Source organism: Melospiza georgiana, chromosome 1 (genome assembly GCF_028018845.1).
Source record: "Melospiza georgiana isolate bMelGeo1 chromosome 1, bMelGeo1.pri, whole genome shotgun sequence".
NCBI lineage: Eukaryota > Metazoa > Chordata > Aves > Passeriformes > Passerellidae > Melospiza > Melospiza georgiana.
In genome coordinates, this window is record NC_080430.1 from 58592038 (window position 1) to 58611379 (window position 19342).

A 19342-nucleotide genomic window follows, 5' to 3' on the forward strand; every position below is an offset into this window, starting at 1 on the left:
CAAATATTTGAGGTGCAAATAATAACTTACAATTTTTTTTCTGAGGCTTCTTAATATTAGCACAGACCACCTTAGTCTTTTGAAAGAGCTTATAAAAACAAGAAAAAAGCTGACTTTCACTTAATAAAATACTGTAGCTGAAGACAGCGAAGACACAAAGACATAAGTGATTTTTCTAATGCATTGGTTTAATTTCTGTCACCAAATCCAAAGTTCTCCACTTACTGCAGCTCTTAGCAGGAATCATTTCTAACCTATACCTGGAGGTAACTCGTCTTCCTCTGAACTGATACTGACCCATACATTTTCTATGTGCTGCCCACATTCTGCTGCTTGGGTGTGGACCACAAATTGCTTGAATTGCAGCCCTTAGCCCTGAGAAAAATCTTTGAATGACAAGTACTCTTGTCTATTGAATTGAACCTTTGTCTTCACAGCAATAGGAATGCCAAAAAAAGAAAAAAGGAAAAAGGCACCACTGATTCTTTAATTTTAAAAAAGTTATCTCTTTTAAACAGGCACATCAGATTGACAATGGCAAGTATCCAATACTAATGCAAGCAACTGTTCTTGTAAAAAATATTTAAAAGGCAACTTCTGAAAAGGCTGCAGCCTTAAATGACAGGTGAGACTTTCTTTTTGGGGCTATTTTAAAACACAATTTCTCTTTTAAAGAGATTTGTTGGGAGCAAAATAAAACTGATTTATACACATCTTTTTTCTTTTCCCCTTATGGCTGTATGTTTTCTTTGTTACATAACTAAAGACTGTTAGTACTAATAAAGGAGCTGAATGCCCCTTCTTAAATATTCATGTGACAAATTGCACGATTACATCAGATTTAGCTCCTTGAGATGGAGTTTGTTTGGGGTTTTGTCATAATATATGATTTAATGATCTTTATTAGCCAGTTTCTTCTATATTTATTTGTTTTTAATTGTAGGATAAAAAATAAAAAATTGAAATACTTGACCAAATACCCAAATCATAAAGCCTGTCACAGGCTGTTAAAACACCTTACATACTTGCAAAATGTAAGTATGTGATCTAAGTGATAGACAGATGCCTTGCAAAACAGGTCTATCACTTTTGACAAGAAACTGATTTTTATTTTCAGAAGGCTCACCAGATAGATATTAAAAAAAAAAAAAATAGAGGCAAAATAAGTCACTTCAATGAATCAATCCCTTATTTTCTTATCTATGATTATATACCCAAATACTGGTGTAATCATACAACTTTCTTCTCTCTGTGAAATTATTTGATAAGAACTGGTTTACAACTCTGAAAAAAAAAAAGCTCAGCATTTATTATTTTGCCTTAATTGTAAATCTTTGCAGGCATTAGATGTGCTTTAGTAATAAAAATACTGCAATAAATCTTCACCTCACAAAGCTTTCTGTAACCTTGTGTCAGGAAACCTGTATTAGCCTGGAGTAAGCATCACTTCACATACAATTTCTTTCTTACCATGAGATTATAAAATTTTAGTTTTAATGATCATATGAACTAATTTCATCAGACAGGAATTGGAAAGATGTGGAGAACACTCATAGTACTGTTCAGCTAATACATTTCAGGGTAAGGCTTTAGACATCTGAGTTATAGTGATGGGATGCAATCCTGGCAAGGTGCATGTCCAAATCCTTCCATGTCAGAGTTGCTAGACATTTGCCTTTGTTGGCAGGAACATGCATGGCTGTACTTCAGGCAGTGGGAGAGGAATGGGCTCCTCAGCACCACAGCCTCTCCTCCATCCACACAACACCTAGCCCCAGCAGGTGAAACCCAATGTCCATAGTCTTCATGGAGTTCCCAACCTGACAAGGAATTACAGCGTTGATGGCTTCTTTTTTCTACAGTGACATTAAACACTTATAGTGAGACATATAAGAATATATATTTATATAAATATATAAAATATTTATATAAAATATACAAATAAATACATATACAAAATATGGCATTATTTTCCAGAGAGATTATACATTTCACAGGCCACCTTTCCTTCTCCAGATTTCATTGTCATACAGAATTTTTCACAAAGTACATAAAACAATCAGCCTCAACAAAAAAAAAGTTGCCAAAGCCTTCCTTATGTGAAAGCATCACATACCACAACAAAACCAAATCACTTCTCTTCCAATTAAAAAGACATATAACACCATGACAGACAGTGAATTTAACTATTTAAACCCAATGGTTCTTTTTCTATGCTTAGATGCAGGCAAATGATTTCTACCATAGTCAAAGCAAATTTGTGGCGCATAAATGAAATGTGTGGGTCTCAACACCCAGGGTCCACAATCCCCCCATCTTGTTGACATTGTTTTCAACAGGAGTTCCTCATACAGAGTAAGTGCTTTGGGAGAATGTACCAAGACAACAGAGAATAGATACACCTTTTCAAAATAAATAAGCAAATACAAAGAGTAGTACTCTAATGGCAATTTTTTGTCCATGAATATTCTGTGAGCAGTAAATGAAGGAAATGTAAGCCCTGTTGCACAAACTGAAGCAACGCACAGACAAAAGAAAGCTTTACCAAGAGCTTCAGTGCGACTGTTATCCTTTCCAGTGGCATAAGTCAGTGATGGGTACATTAGAATTATCAATAAAATAATTTAAAAAAATATTATCTTGGCATTTGTAGTTATATCAAATAATAAAACTCAATCCCTTCTGGAAACACTTCCTTTGCTCCAAAAAATCATTTCTTACCTAGAACAGATCAGTGTGTATGCATAGAGACTTAAATGTATTTATAAATCATTCAATAACCTTACTCTCTCTGTGCATACAGATGTACACACTAGAATTACTGTGTAATATTTGGTATTCACATGTTACATTTAAATAAAGTTTATTAAAAAACAATTATATTAATACAGACTAACAGAATATTCATAATATATTTTACAGAAAAAATAGCCATGTCTTTATCTTAGAAATACATTTCTTTAAAAAGTTCTTTGAGATTTTTATAAAACTTTTTACCCGTGAAGATAAGTTTCCCATCAGACCTGTAAAGAAAGCTTTACCTTTAAATCCTTGTGGGTTTTTTGGTTTAGTTTTTCTTTTTAATACTTTTACAAGCTTAACATCTATAAATTCTTTAAAATAAAAAAAAGCAGTATCTTTTGCGATCAAATTGGTCACAGGCCATTCTTTAAAAAGTCAGTGGAGACTCCCTGATTCCATTCTGAAGTGCCTTTTTTTTTCTCTCTCTCTGGGTATCAATAGTGCAGGTTTACATGGGAATTCCGAGCTCCTATTCATAGGAAGCTCGATGTGTGTCGGTGACAGGGTGCAGCTGCAGCAGCATCCACAGAGGCTGCAACTCCCCATCTGCTGCAGGAAGCAGAGCTTGTTACTCCACAGACAGCGCAGTCCCACAGTGTTTGCCCAGCCCCTCCAAGGTCTCTGTGAGGTCCAGTGGCCATGCACAGATGCTAGAAGAGCTGGCACCCAGTCCTCATTTGCTTTCCAAGTTATAGCAGTGGACATCTCCTTTTCCCTTCCCATCATACCCAGGAAGTGGCTGTCCATATTTATCCACACACCAGCAATAACCTCTTTTTCGGCCTTTGGATGGGCGACACTGAAACATAATAAAGACCCAGTTAGCATGAATTTTGTTTTCGCCACTTGTATTAGACAGCAGGGATTCCTGTTCCTTTGATACCTGCACTTCAATATCCTGACCATATCTGACAGAATCAAACAGAGTATTTGTTACCACTACGAAGCATTTCAATAAAAACTTGCCTTCTCACTCCATCAATCCCTCTGGATCTAATATAATAGAACTGAGAACACTGAAAACTACTAGAAAATAGACTTATGAATTGCTCCCTATCATATTTGGCAGCAGAGCTGGCCCCTTTGAATACAATACAATAGTATGGGCTAGTGACTGGGACCCATCTTTAGAAAAAAAATTAGCAGATATGTTCTACACTAAAGCACAGGTCTGTCAAAGACAACCATCGCAGCAAGAAACACACTTGCTATGCACTTGTTTACTGAAAGAAATTCAAAAGTGTAGCTGACATTTATTAACAGATACATAATCCTTCTACAGTGTAGTTACTGCAAAACCTGCTAGGTGGACTAGAACTTTACATGTGTATTTTCCTATTAAAAAATTTGTGTATCTAGTAGCCTATAGCATGTTAGCTTTAGTTAACTGCTAGAATTCACCAGCAATGCTGACCAACCTGAAACTACCACAGGCAATAACACTGAACCTCTTTAGAAGCAGTAATGCAATAAATATGCATTATAAGGTCTACTACATAGCAAGTAATGCTCCTCCCAAGGAACCAAGAATGGCAAAAAAAGAAGACTAAAGGAGACAACATGCTGCAGGTTGCATTCAGTATGCAGCCCTGGACACTGTTACATTACCATGAACCACTAAGACCTTGCAAGGGTTTTACCCATTCATAAGATATATCAAGAATCTCACTAGCTCTGCAATGGTCAGCCTCACTGTTAAGACACAGCCTTCCTGTTAGCTGTGTTTTGAGATCTGGTGATTCAGAATTTGTTTCAAATGCAAATAAAGGTGGCTGTTTACTCAGGACGTACTCACAAAAGTGGCAGTGACACAAGCACATCCAATTTCCTGTGTTTTTGTCTGTTGTCAGTATGAAGGAAGACTGGCTGGACTGGTGCTACTTAGGTTCCTCAACACTGTCAAGTCTATTATTCAGGCAGAGCAATTGTTGCCTCTGAGATCACATTCAGAGAATTTGAAGTTTTCACAAGTTCAGGCTGGTACAATCTGGTAAACATCACCATTATCCCTGTACTTCTTGTTCTCCAGAAGCTCATAGGCATGGCCCAATATCTCAGGAGGCTCTGGCAGTGGCTCACATAAGTGCTTTTTCTATGCGCAGGTACACAAGAAAACATGAAGCAAGTGATGGGCTTCACATGCTGCTTGTAGTGACTGATCCTTTCCATGTCTAGTTTAGTATCTCAGGTGACAGTGCTATCTTAGACTGAACTGGAGAGTTCTGGAATACAGAACACTCTGGAACAGCCTGCACCAGCACACTGGCCTATGAGACAATTAATTTGTGGCAGCATGGAATAGGGTAGACAGCGTTCACTAAGACCTTGCAAAAGAGATGGAAGCAGGTCACACATTAGGCATAAATTTTTTCAAACAAGCCACTATCTTGTTTATTTTATTTTACTGTAAATTAAGTAATGTTATTCAGCATAACTGCAAATTAAACCACCCTTCTGATATACTATTGGGTAAGAAGCCCAATGCAGAAATAATGCAATGTCTTCTTTTCTAAATATCCGCAGTCCTTCTGCATTAGCCCTATGAAAATGGACAGAAGCAGGATGACAAGGTCCAGCATAACATACATACCAGCTTAGTTTTAGAAGAGGGTAAAGAAGTTCAAACCTACTGAGAGAATAGCTACACTAATAATTCACTGAACCAAATGGTTACCTGCACTTCAGTTTTTATCTGTTACTAAATCTTTAAACATAAGTCCTAAAACTTGTATTTGTTGTCTCAAAAACCTGACTAGAATTTACATGTATTCTCCAGGATTTCCATGGGTGACTGTTCAACGTCCACTGATGTCAAGGGAAATTTTTCTTCAATTTTGGTGGTGATTGGACTCCAGCTTAAGTATTATTAACGTTTAATGACTTAAATTCTTCATGCTTAACACAGAGAAATTAATAACATCATTTGCACAATTTAATTTGCACAAAAAGGAAACTGAGCCAGCACTTCTAGAGTTGTTTTCCCAACAAAGTAGGCACAGATGAAGCCCAAAGAGCATAGGGCTTCTGGCTGCCAGGCTCGTGCTCTGGCAATGAAACTACATTTCTGCTAATAATAGTAACATAGCCTCCCCTTTTAGAAGTATATGAAGCATATTACACAACTCTCACCGATTCCTAGGCTTGCATCACTCTCAAAACAAATGATCGATTAAAGGTCTCATGCTGTTGTTGGAGGCTTTGATTGCTTTTAACAGTTGCACAATCAATTTTCAGAAGTAATTACTACATTAAGTTAATTTGCAGAAACACCTTCCCGGCTACTATTTTTTTTACTTCCTCTAGATAATCCATTTGAAAAGCAAAACCCTTAGATCATTCTACAGCTGAAACAACACTCTATGAGAAAACAACTTATCTTTTGCAGGTGTTTTTTCCTACCTACTCAGCCATGCTGTCAATAGTAAAGCACTTGTGATTAAAAAGTGATGCTTTTATCCTGAAACAGCCAATACTCTCTACAGAAGTGGTAAACAGGATATATGGAAAACATATATATCTAAATATTGTCTCTTATGAATTTTGTATTCCACATACATTTATAGGCTCTGCCCAGCTATTCTGTATGACTTTATACATGTAAAAAGTTGGAAAACTGCCCAAGCAGTGGAGACTAATTACTTCTGATAGAAACAGCAGCTACCAATTCCATGCCACCTGCTTCTCTCCCTTCCACAAAGAAATAGTGCAGATGCATTTATGGGGCACAGCAAAGCATATGGTATCCCACTGAATTCCTGGTCAGTCCAGAGGGCTCCATGGAGCTACAACCATGGTCTTCAGGAACAGACTGCAGACAACACTGATGTGTACCTCAGGCCATTTTAGCTCCTGGCAAGTCCAGCTCTGTTTTCAGTGGAACAATGACAGCTCACATTTAGGTGAGTATCTGGCTCCAGTATACAAACATGGGGCAATTCTAGTAATTGCCCCATATAATAATTCTAATTTCATCAAAACCTTTTTCCCATGCTTGGGGTAGGAATGTGCCCGTATCAACTAATTATGCATAAATATACCTATGCAGCACAATTGAATAGTACAACCTTACATGTGTGATTAAGACAAAGAATTATAAACTTTAACAGGTCTGATTTTAAAATTTATATATAAACAAAAGGTATGAAATATTTTTCATATTATATCCTGATGCATAAATTTATGTTCTTAGAAGTGTTTCACAGATACAATTTATTCTTCATGGTTGTTCTTGAAAAGTAAATTTCTAGATATCCACAAATGTCATGAAAAATAAGTGCTTTCAACTTGGCTGGAAGACCAGATGACCAGGAAGGCAAAATATGAGAGTCCCTCCTGAATGAGTTTTAATGGTACTAGCATGATCATTATTTACCAGGTTCCTACAATCCCAAATCTACTACATTCTCATCCTAGACAGTGGTTTTGGCAACTGTTTCTAGAATTCAAAATGCCTAGCTTGCAGTCATTTTTAATGGATTTACTGTCTACTTTCTAACCTACCATTCTGAATTTTGTGACAATAGAATATAATTCAATTACAGATTGAACATGGCTAATAATGGCATGAAAGGAATTACTAAAACAGCATAGAATTCTGTTAATGAGATTAGACATCTGCTCACAGTATCTAAAATATCAGACTTACATTTTGATGCTTCAAGAAAAACCCCACACACAACTGTCAAAATTCCTTGCAGATCAGTTAATTTGATCTGGACAGGACTCACACACTTCTCAAACTCATGGTTTTTTCCCTATGAGTTAATTCTATGAGGGCAACTAATATTTTTGGTTTGTATTCTGTTGGTGAGAGAAGCAGGCTGCCTCTGTAAGTCCCATCTCTGAGGGCTTGTTCCCAGGATTGATCAAGGTTCTTTTACAGACTCAGCAACCCAAGTGAATATCATGTAGAGTGTTTACTCATGTGAGCTCCCTTTGTGAGCATCTCCTGCAAGACCCTGAGTGATCTCAAACTACCATTGAAACTACTGGACCTATGTAAATTGGCACAGTGCTTGACAAGGCTGGCTAGGCAGAAAAGTGTCCCTTCATTCTCTATGTATGCTGACCAGTTGGGATACTGCACATAATGCAGGAACCTTTCCTAAAGAAATTTTACCAGGCACCACAGACAATACACAGAGGACAAAAGCATATGTTGCTTTGTAGCAACAGATTATTCTCATAAATCAACTTCTAGAGACTGATACTAGGTAAGACTTTTATCTGTCTATCCTTTTTTTTCTCTTTGTATTTCCTTCTTTTTGCCTTGGTGATAGAACTATGACTGTACTTTAAAGGACAGTCCTCCTTTCAAGTAAGCTACTTTAATACACACTCATTGCGGATCCAATTTACTACACGCAATGCCAGAGATTACTTGCAAACCACCACATTTTTGCACACTAAGCAAAAATCTTAGAGTCTGAAGAAAGATGAAAGGAAGATCTACTGAACAAAGTAAATACCAGTCTTCAGTCTTTTATAATACATAGAGAAGGAAAAGGGCTATGGCACACTTGAGTGCCTTGAACACAATCAAATTATTTGCTGTTCTAAAGCAGCTAAGAAAATACTTTTATGACACAAGCACAAAGCACAGTCCTTGTCTCACTCTGCATAGAAGCCCAATGCATTTTCTGAAAACAAGCAGCTTGAGATGAGAGCATTGCTCTCTGCTAGTTTACACACAGCACAACATGGCTGACGCAGGCTTCTCAAAGCTCCAGGCAACAAAAAGAAACTTCCCCTGCTTGGGAGTTGCCACCACCTGCTCAGGAAAACTGGGAAGCATAGAAAAGCTCAGCAGCATGTACCAAAGGTCAAAAAGCAATGTCAATTCTAGACTGATGGCAAAAAGGAAGGCTGGAAGTCTCATTCCTGTTATAAATGCCCCACCTGACACTGACAGCTTATCGCAGAACTCCACAGAATACTAGAAAGGGAAAGACTGTTTCAAAGAAAGCTGAAAGCCAAAAAAATTGAGAGATACAATTCCCAAAATAAGGTTGCCTAGTCAGAGGTTGATCTTTCACTTCCAGCCAATGAACTGCATTAGCTAGCAACAGAGAGTCAACCACTCCTTTGGTTACCAGAAATAGAGAGGCTGATTTGTGTAAAACTGAAAGGAAAGACATGATGATCCACAAACAAAATCTGTCCTTGAGAAAAATCTTTGTCATAGTTTAGGCCAAACCAGCACAGTCTTAAAGATCCCTTTGAATTCAGGAAATTTTGGAACTATACAAAGAAATATATATTTGGAGGCAGGCCACTGACTAAACACTGAAATTAAATAGGATGTGCACACTAAACAAAGAACCCGACACATCTTGCATGTTCTGAACGAGTTTCAATGGCAGCACCAAATGGAGAATGCTGCCGTAGCTCAATCCAACACAACTAAAGCATAAATACCCACAGTTTTGGTTGGCATTTGTCAAGAAAGGTCACAACCCCAGAACCAGAAAAGGCTGAGAGGCCATCCTTGCTGCAGAGTAACTACTAGAAGTATCATTTTGACGATAGCATGACTTGGATTTTGGAAGTGATCTGTGTAGCACATAAAGGACAGTTACATACATTTCTCAAGTTGCTTTATGTAATATGATCCAGTGTGTGTCTTCTAGGAACCCTCAAGCAGCTATTTACAATTCAAAGCATTGATCTATTGCAGTCATATGGTGACTGCAACATTAGCTCTGTGGGTTATAGTAGAGGCAGTGCTTTTTTTAAACCAAAGGGCATTAGTATCTAGGACACCAGTCAACCCTTATGTGATTAGGTATGCAGTTTCTCAAATGAATCTGTTGTCATGATCAACAAAAAATAAAAATATTATCCCCACCTGACAAGGTTCAGCACTATCAGATCAGGTCCTAAAACTGGAAATTAGCTAGTTCCTCTGCAAAATTATATATAATGCACCTTGCTGGCAAGATCCTTCAACAAAGATGCAGAAAAGGCGAACGGCAATTATTAAAATGTTAAAAACTCTGTACTTACTTGCTTTTTCTTGTAGAATCCCTTCTTGTCACAATTTGGAATATGAAAGCCCCTAGGACTCAAGACATTCAGGATCTTTAGGTGGTTTAATGTGTCTTCCATTTCTCTACGACATGGACCCTGTTAACAAGCATGTTTTAGAAAACACAAATGAAACTTCACTCCCAAATTCCATCTTTCACTCAAGAGTTAATAAATCTTTAAAGGGCAAAAGAAAGCACAAATCCAAATAAATCCATTAAAACAAAGAGAGGGCTGAATACGAATAAAAGCAGATAATTCATAAAAAAAATTGACTTTCTGCTCTATTCAAGATAAACTGATTTCTAAAGATTAAAGGCCTTATGCTATGCTGAGGCACGTAGTGGCAGTTAAAATCGCAGTCACAAATACCTTTAGGAAGGCTTAACCGGTATGTAAATCAGTCACATAGAACATAAGTTTAGAAAAGCTGGCCTTGTACCACGTGGAAAAAGAAAGTAAGTCACTGAAAATACATTACAGGATAGGCCTTCCCCATTGACATTTAATTTTTTTTGTGATTCTGCTGGATTTGAAAGCTTAAATTAAATTGATTCAATTGAAAATAAGTGGTTTGGCATAATGAATATATAAGATACCTCAACTTGGACAACAATTCCCAATTTCAACTGAATCAAATAGATGCAATCATACAGAGGACCAGTTGCACATAGCAGTCTCGTTAGATAAGTATATCACTTTTTTTTTCCTCTTTTTCTTCATCTGAAAAAGGCTGACAACAAGGTAGTGAGGATTAGCTCTTAGGACAATGAGCCAAAAAGAGCTTCCAGAAGCACTTCTAAGAGAATGTCTCAAACACCAACTAATTTTATCTCACGGCAGCCCTTCAGGGTAGGGAGAATAATGCATGACAAGCCCCACTTTGAAGTCAGAAAATCAAAAGCAGAGAGCTTCACATTTTGCCTGAGGCTAAGAAGGCAGTCAGTGTCAGCAGTGGGATCAGGATTCAAGAGTCACAGCCTACAAACTCTGTGCTTAGCTACACTCTTATATGGGCATAACACTGACTTGCACCACCAGCCCACTTCTCCAGCAGAGACATGAAAAAATTTCTTTGGTTTCATGGTTTAAAAATATTTAAAAGTTGCTACATTGACACAAAGACTCATTTGGTGCTGTTTTTAATTAGTGAAGTAATGACATTCATACTTTCAAGTGGTAGTATTAATAGTTTGTTCATGTAAAGTACCTTTTAATGTGTCTGAAAGCATACAATCTCCATAGTACTACTGGGGATTAAAATGGAGGTTTTTGGCCAGTAAAGACCTTCTTTGTTGCCTTCACTTTTTCTTTCTGAACCAGTCTCATAAGTTCTAAGCATGGGCTTTAAATGGCTTCTCTTACTGGTCAAACATACTGACTGCAAGTGACAGATATTCAAAGATTTGATCCCAAATTAGGCCTACAAAAAGATCAACAGATTTTAAAAAATTTTATTTTGAAGCAAGCTTGCAAAGTCAGCCAGACCAGTATCAAAAGGCAACATGCAGACACAAGTAGAAGAGCATTTGCTGGCAAAGGGACCTGTCCTTGATGGACTTATTTCAAGTTCTTAAAGACACCAGCAGCCTTGGTAAACTGGTATACCTTTGCTCATGGACCCAACTATCACTACTCATCCTAGTTAAGAATCTACTTCCTCAAGCAACCAACCTTCATTCTTTTAGTGATGGGACTTTTACTTCACATTTTCAGGAGGAAGACACACTGGAAGGCAGCTACTGAAGCAATATAACTAGATGGCTGGACATGAGTGACAAACTAAAAATGAAGCTACTCTTAGAAGCCACACTCTGTTCAGGCAGAGGTTTTCACCTCATACAAGTTTCAAACCTTCTTTTGAAGATGAGAAGCCACATCTGCTTTTACCATGCATGTTTTGATAAAATGCGGAAGCATATCAAGATGCATTTTTCAAGCCATCTGACCTAAGGCACAGATTATCAGCTGGATGTCCAGGAAGAGAATTATTCTTGCCCTCAGATTAACCACACTCTGACTGCCCTGAAAATTCACTGGACACAGTCAGTAGGATGCAATGGCAGCTCATGTGACCACAAGACTTTGGATGTAGGCAGTAGCACCTACAGCAACTGCAAGTGGAGGTGATGCTCAGCATATCATATAGTGACTGACTAGTCAAGACCTTAATCCTGAGCTCAGCCTAAGTTTATCTCCCTTGATTTGCACCAGTCAACGTATGAACACAGTGCCACTACACTCAATGTGAAACATCTTTTCTCCATTATTGCAATTCAATTACACAGTTTGCAACCAAGATTAATGATGGCACTTCAAGTCCACTCAAACAAATGTGTGACAATTAAAGGGAAGAACAGGAACTTTTGGCCTCTAAGAAACTTTAGTGGAAGTCATGCTCGTATTGATGTAAACAGCATTACATTAGTCCTATGTGTTTCCTGAGCACAATCTTCTTGGTCTGATGATTGTGCATGTATTTGCAGAGTCAATAGATTTACCAGTTAAAATGCCAGAATGTCCTAAAAGGCTGCAACCACCCTTTAGCTATTTAGTGTAATTATTTATCTTTTTATATCCACAACATGCATGTGTATATACACACACACATTCACGGGCTAGCAAATGCCCTCCTATTTATAAAAAATACTTACATATTCAGTCTCTTGTTTGGATTCAGAAGAGAAATTCAACGTATCCGTACTCTGTGAATCATATTCGACTTTATAGCGTTGTGTATCTTTGGCTTGCACTTTCCTGATGATATCTATTTTGATGTGTGGTGGATGTGACTTGGAATCTGGCACCCTGTGAGAGTTTGGAATGGCCTGATTTTCTATGCTGCTGTCTTCTTCTGAATCACTGAAATTTCCTTCAAAAAGAACAAATGCAGAAGAAACAATGTTACTTGGCTGCCAGCTGTGCCTGCAAGGGCATAGAAACATAGAATCACAGAATATCCTGAGTTGGAAGAGACCCACAAGGCTCCTCCAGTCCAACTCCTGGCCCTGCAAAGGACAGCACCAAGAATCAAAACATGTGCCTGACAGTATTGTCCAAATGTTTCTTGAATGCTGTCAGTCTTGCTGGGGAGACCACTTCCCTGCAGAGCCCATCCATCCTCTGAGTGAAGAACCTTTTCTTAATATCTAACCTTTACCTCCTCTGACACAGCTTCATGCCATTCCCTCAGATCCTATCACTGGTCACAAGCAAGAAGATATTACTGCTTGCATTTCTGCCTCCTCGTGTAAGGAAGCTGTAGAGCACAATGAGGTCTCTCCTCAAACAAGCCACTAGATTAGGCTATGTGTTTAATTTTCCTTTTTACAAAATAGCAATATACAAAAAAGATGAACTATGTAGCATTCACCATGTGTCAGCACCTTTGTTGCCACGCGCTAAGTTGTGTAAGTGAAGCATTCTCATGCTCAGCGCGGCCTCGCAAAGTGCCCAGCTGCACCGCCTGTGTAGGCTGCAGCCACGGCCGCAGGCCCGGGAGCCACGGCCGCAGGCCCGGGAGCCACGGCCGCAGGCCCGGGAGCCACGGCGGCGCGGGCCCCTGACTGCCGCTGCAGTGCCGCCCGCCGGCGGCAGGGGGCAGGCCTGCGCCGCACGAGGGAAGCCCGCCGCAAACCCAGCGGCGCGGATCCCTCCCCTCCGCTACTGCTGACTTCATCAACTCCAGATAAACGCGGCCGGCTTCGGGCAGTCAGGGGCTGCAGCGTGGCTCTGCCTCTCCCAGGGCCGTAATTTTCTTTTCTTTTCTTTTTTTTTTTTTTTTTAAGAAGTTAATACTACAACACTAGATCACTGAGTTTCCTGGTTCTAATTAGACTGTTTTTCCTTACTTTATTCAATACACAGAATGGGGAAGAAAAAGAACAGCACACTTTCTTTTCTCTGCTATTAAAATAAAAAACAACATCTTGGTGTACAAAACACATTTTAAATGTAATGGACAAAACCCATCATTCATTCTGTAGGGGTTCCAAGGACAAACCCTGTTTTCATCTTGAGCTTCAAAGTATCTTCTCTTCAAACTACCATCCACAACAAGTCAGAAGAAGCACATTTTTCTAACATACTTCCTAAGTTCAGCATTCCTGTACCTTCTAAGATATCTGTTTATGCTGCATTCTAGTTGCTGTCTTAGCTGCTGACCACGTTTTTTTTTTTTTTTTTAAGGAAATCCTATTGGGAATGCACAATGATAACATCGAGTAAAATTATAAATTATACTAAAATTATACTTGATGACTCACTAAAAAAAAAAAATCACAAAAACTGAGAAACTCAGTACTAAAAGTCCATGTTCACATAGATTGTTAATCCTAAATATTTCTACATAGGGAGTGCAGTGGCACTGCCAAAACACAGGAAAGGGAGAAGGAACATAAGAGGAAGAGGGTTCTGAGTTAACATTTTGGTACTGGTGGTTTTAGCACAAGCCACTGCTGGCAATGGACATAATTGGCCAGGAAAATCCAAATCACAGTGCAAATGGATTAAGGAAGTTTAAGTACTAAGTCCAAATTTCCTGGGTTTTGTGGGTTTAACTCAGACTCTCAGCGGTATTTGAACATATTTTTGGTGGTTTAGTGTCTTGTTCTGAAACAGCAGGTATTTTTCCCCCACATTCTAAATGAAATTTTCAAGAAAGGAGCCACTAAAATGTTATAAACCTGAATCTAGGTTTTCTGCAATCAGTCCAGTTCATTAGTTTTTCTCTTCTTCCAAAAAATAAGTAGAAAATATTCTTAACGTGCGTTGAGTATCCATGACCATGTCTGGTCATTTCAGTTCAGAAAGGCCACTATAGCTCAATAGCACTTCTTACACTTCAGATTAAAACAGTCATATTGCCACATTCTAAACTGTAAAGCATATTTTATTAACTCAGTTTCACAAAACTTGGTGCCATGCTAGCTTTACATCCTCATAAGAGAAACAGAACTGCCATGAGAGTTACCCATTCTCTTTTAAGAGATTAAAAGAGTTGCAAATGCACACTACTATTCAACACTTGTGTCCAAAACAACAACTGGAAAGTCAGTGGCCTACTACAGTTTCTGTTATAATGCTACTGTAATATACTCTGCCCTATACAAACTTCTAGCAATTTCCATGAACTAGGAAGGACTAGCAGATTAGCACATGATGCAGGACCTAGCTGCATGTAAAGGAAATTACGTGATTCTTCTCAGAGGGGTGTATACCACAGAGTGTTGGCTTGAGAGCTGGGAGTGGAGCGGTCCTCATGAGGAAGTGGGCACTATGTGTCATATAGATTCTTTCTTGCACACCAGGTCTGCAAGCTTCACTCCCTGAATGTGAACTGTAAGGCTCCTACCATGCACTTTTTAAGGAATCAAAAGCTCCTACTAATTTCAAAATCAGAGTTCTTCCTCAGCCAAGAACACAGAAATAAGAATTCAGCTGAAAATAGAAAGATTTTCAGCTAAGTACAACTCTGTCTTCCCCTTTCTCTAACAGTCAATGTTGAAAGCACTACCCCTAGATTAAATGCCATCAAGTCCTAAGTACCGAGAAGATGATTCTTGTTTCCAGTGTTACTCCAAGGATGAACAGGGAGCCAAGCTCACATGATGAAGGAAGCTACTAGTTGTTCCAAGGAGATTAAAAATATCAGTTAATACCTCCAAACTCTCATTCAAATTGTCACAGCTTGGAAGCAGCACATAAATAATTATAATAAGGCATTATTCTATTCTATTGTTCTAACAGGCAGTTAACTGGAGTATTGGTGCCACTTTCTCAGCTAAGGAATGGCTAGTCAAAGAGTCCCTACAACCTGGCAGAAAATCTTCCAGCTTTTTAAAAATGCCAACAGTGGAAAGCCTTTTGACACACTTTTCTATTAAACAAATGTTAACATACTCGCTGTTGGTTAGCAAAGAATTTAATTAAATGCTTGCATAGAGGGACTGTTCTCTCTCGATCTGAATTCCAAATTTCCTTAAGTTTTAAAATATGTATGCTAACAGAAATTTTTTCAACCATCCCTTCCTTTTCAAACAAAACCCATTCTGTGAACATCTCGCTTACAAGACATAGAAGAGGTACAAGAAATCTTCGTTTGACCAAGGATTTATTTGCAGTACAGACAAAAAAAACAACTGTGCACAAACGCTTTGTTCTGAATAACCACTTTTCCAGGCCAAAGGGATATTTAAATTTGTCTTCTGGATTTTTGTCTTCTCCTCTCTGTGCTTAGACTTCCCTGACTTACCCACGCTGCAGTGCAGCAGTTAGACGACACTCCATCGAGTTTTTTTTCTCACTCTGTTTCCAGGTACACCGGGGACAAACGGCAAAGATTCCACCCTCTCTCTCCATCCAGGCTCTGTAGCCTGCCAGACCCATGCACCGCAGAAGCCACCTACAATCCCTCCCCCACTCTCTCTTTTTTTTTTTTTTAATTAAAAAAAAAAAAAAAAAAAAAAAAAAAAAAAAAAAGAAAAAAGAAAGAAAAAGCAGCTCCGTCTCTTTTGTGAGGAGCTAGTTCTCAGCATCGGCGTTGAAGAAAACCAGTATGTACATAAATAAGTTATAAGAGGCAAATTGCCCTTTCCTTCGGCCAAAGCACGGCTCCTTCCAAACGATCCAGGCTCGGCTACGTGGCTGCCGGCAGAGCCCCCCGCCCCCGGGCCGGCAGCGAGCGAGGGCCGTTTCCGGAGACAGAGCTCTGCCGCGAGCTCGCCCACGCCTCCCCGCTCATGCTGCTCTCTTTGTAACTTAAAACAAAAGAAAACGACACACACGCACACACAAAACAAAAACAAAACAAAACCGAACAAAAACGCACAAACAAAAAAAAAAACCATCCCAGCAAGAAAGCAGGTAAGAGGGAGAGCGGCGCGCAGGAAAGCCACCCCTTCGCTTCCCCACCCCGGCCGCAGCCCCTTACCTGCAGCGTGCGGTCCCGGCAGCAGGAAGGCCCGCAGTTTGCTGCCCGCCGTAGCGTTGGTGCAGAGCCCGCGGCCCTCGAGCAGCGCCTGCAGCGGCCGCGCCTCTTCCCGCCGCGGCTGGCAGCTGAGACCCGCGCCGCAGCGTTCCGTGTAGATGCCGCAGGGTTGCCCCGGGCGCAGGGCGCAGGTGAGGCAGCAGCCGCAGCCCGGCTCCCGCACCCGTTCGGCGCAGTCGGGTTGCAGGGGCTTGCACTGCTGCAGCGCCCGCGCGTCGCAAGGCTCGCAGCGGACCACCGGCCCCGCCAGCGCCGCCGCCGCCCGCCGGACCAGCAGCGCCAGTGCCGCCGCCGCCACTGCCCACAGCACGCCGGGCCGCGGCACCATAGCAACCGGCGGAGGGGGCCGCCGGGAGCCGCCCCCGCGCGGGCCCAGGACGGGCAGAATCCCGCGCGGGCGATCACACACCGCTGCGGGCCGAGGGAGCGGGGAGCCCGAGCCGCCTCCGAGGCGAGCGGAGCCGCCGAGCGCTCGCAAGCCTGCCCGCGTGAGGAGGCAGGGAGCCGCGCTGCCGGCACTCGCACGCCGGCCCTCTCTGCAGTCGCTTGCCCGTAGTCACATCAAGGCAGCAAAAGCTCTCTAGCAACAAAAGCAACTTTTTCTTTCTCTTCTCCCCCCTCCTCCCTGCAGAGCGCTTGAATTACTCGGCTCGACAGTAACTTTTCTCTTTTTTTTGCCACACACAGCACTTAGAAAAAAAAAGGACAAAAAACCTTTGCAAAAGTTAAATTAAAAAAAAAAAAAAAAAAAAAAAAAAAAAAAAAAGCTGAGCCCAGACGGTCAGAAGAAAATTTAGAATTTAGTCCAAAAACATTTCGGAAAAGGAGATAGTACCGAGAAGGGAAAAATAGAGGTGGGGGAAAGAAAAACCGAGGTTCCCTTCGATTTATTCCCCGCGCTGCCTGCCAGCCGCGCTGCTTCGCTCTACTCCCCGCCACTCCGCACCCAGCTGTCCCCCGTGCCTCCCGTACGCCCTATATAGCGCCGCGGCCGCCGGCCCGCCCCGCGCCATGAATAACGCGCGGCGCGGCAGGAAGAGCCGGCCCTCGGCGGATCCGGGGTTCGGTCACGCAGGGCTTGTGAGGGCGGTGCAGTGCGGGGGAAGTAGACGGGGGACGCCGCGCTGCCGGGGGTTTACGGGCACTTCTTAGAAATCAGCCGTGAGGGGTAGGGCTCTGGCGAGAGGACCACGTCGTGTGTCTCTAGTTTCAAGAAAAAGTGGTTTCTCTGTGCGTGTGCGCTTCCCCGTGACCGTGTGTGTTTCCTTGGCACCGAGAGAGGCGAGAGAAGCTCGCGGAGGGTGCCCTTTTTTGGACTCCTAGCTACAATCCTGTCCACTTCGGGGCTGAGAGCCGCGGCCCTGCCGAGGTGCGCATGTGCTCGCACCCGCCCGCCCGCAGGTTCGGGGCGTACCTTGAAAGCGGCTTACAGCTCACATGACAGCTGCGTTGCCAAGGAAAACTGGGGGGAAATGTATGTGCAGACCACACCCACACATTCAGGCACCCCAGCCCCGTTTCAGAAGATGTTGCTCTCTGGCCCGGCACTCGGTCCATATCTTGCCCCATGTCTTCCTGGATGTGCCTCCCTTAACGTTTTTTTAAAGAGTTCTTTGTACTCCTGAAACTTTTCCTTCCATACATAAGAAAACAGTTTCCATTGGAATGTCCTCACAAATCTAGGATAAAAAAGACAAGCAATCCATCTCCCCAAACTTCCATGATCGAAATTCTACATGGATTTTTGCACAATTAATGTATTTGTCTTCAGGCCACTGCAAATTCTCTTTCCATTTTGCTAGGCATATTTTGCTCCCCTGTTAACTTGGCTTAACTTTGATTGAAAAAATCTGAATTGGCAGTGCCAAATTTTGTGACCATTTTTTCTGAAGCTCTACTGCACTCTCATGCGGAACAGGATAGTGAGGTGTATACATAGACAAATATACAGTGTTTCAGTCAGAAGCTTTCCTCATGAAAAATAAAAACAACAATGCTCACAGTTACTGACTTAGACAAATATGTTCTGCTGTGGGAATTATGAGCCAGACTACCGTTCTACTTTCAACTCCATCAGTAACAATGAAGCTCATCTTTCAGCAATACATCAGCTGTTCAAATGTGTCAAAATTCAAGTGGAAGAGAAGTATATATGTTATTGCTCAAGGTACTGTCCACAATACTGTTAATCTTGAAAGCTGTACTTTTTACAAGACATGTTTTTTAGATAATTAGAATAATCTTTTCAGTTTTCTCTATTAATTCAATACTTATACCTTGCAAATAACATCTTGAAAGTAGCATAGTACTCAGCAGGATAAAAAAAATCTGGTTTTGTATGTGAATAATATGGAAAGTATGACTACTACTGGTGTAAGAGTAGACACTTTTCCTTGGGAAACTAAAGATGCTTTAGAAGAGAGATCAGCCTTGCTTAACTCCCCGATGGGTGACTACCAAGGCTTTTCAGTATTCTTTTGTCTTTGTGCTCATTTTGTCAATTGACCAAAAGAGGTCGCAGGTTGT

The 19342-nt window shown here is 40.8% G+C and overlaps 1 protein-coding gene across 1 annotated transcript; it reads right to left on the bottom strand.

The window, feature by feature from the left end:
• Positions 1 to 919: 919 nt before the first annotated feature.
• IGFBP3 (insulin like growth factor binding protein 3) lies at positions 920 to 17144 on the bottom strand. The gene is made up of 4 exons (XM_058026014.1): positions 16760 to 17144; positions 12483 to 12700; positions 9808 to 9927; positions 920 to 3601 (listed from the first exon to the last, which is right to left on the bottom strand). Exons 1-4 carry the CDS (start codon positions 17142 to 17144, stop codon positions 3476 to 3478), a joined length of 849 nt encoding a protein of 282 aa, XP_057881997.1. The 3' UTR covers positions 920 to 3475.
• Between the last annotated feature and the right edge of the window lie 2198 nt (positions 17145 to 19342).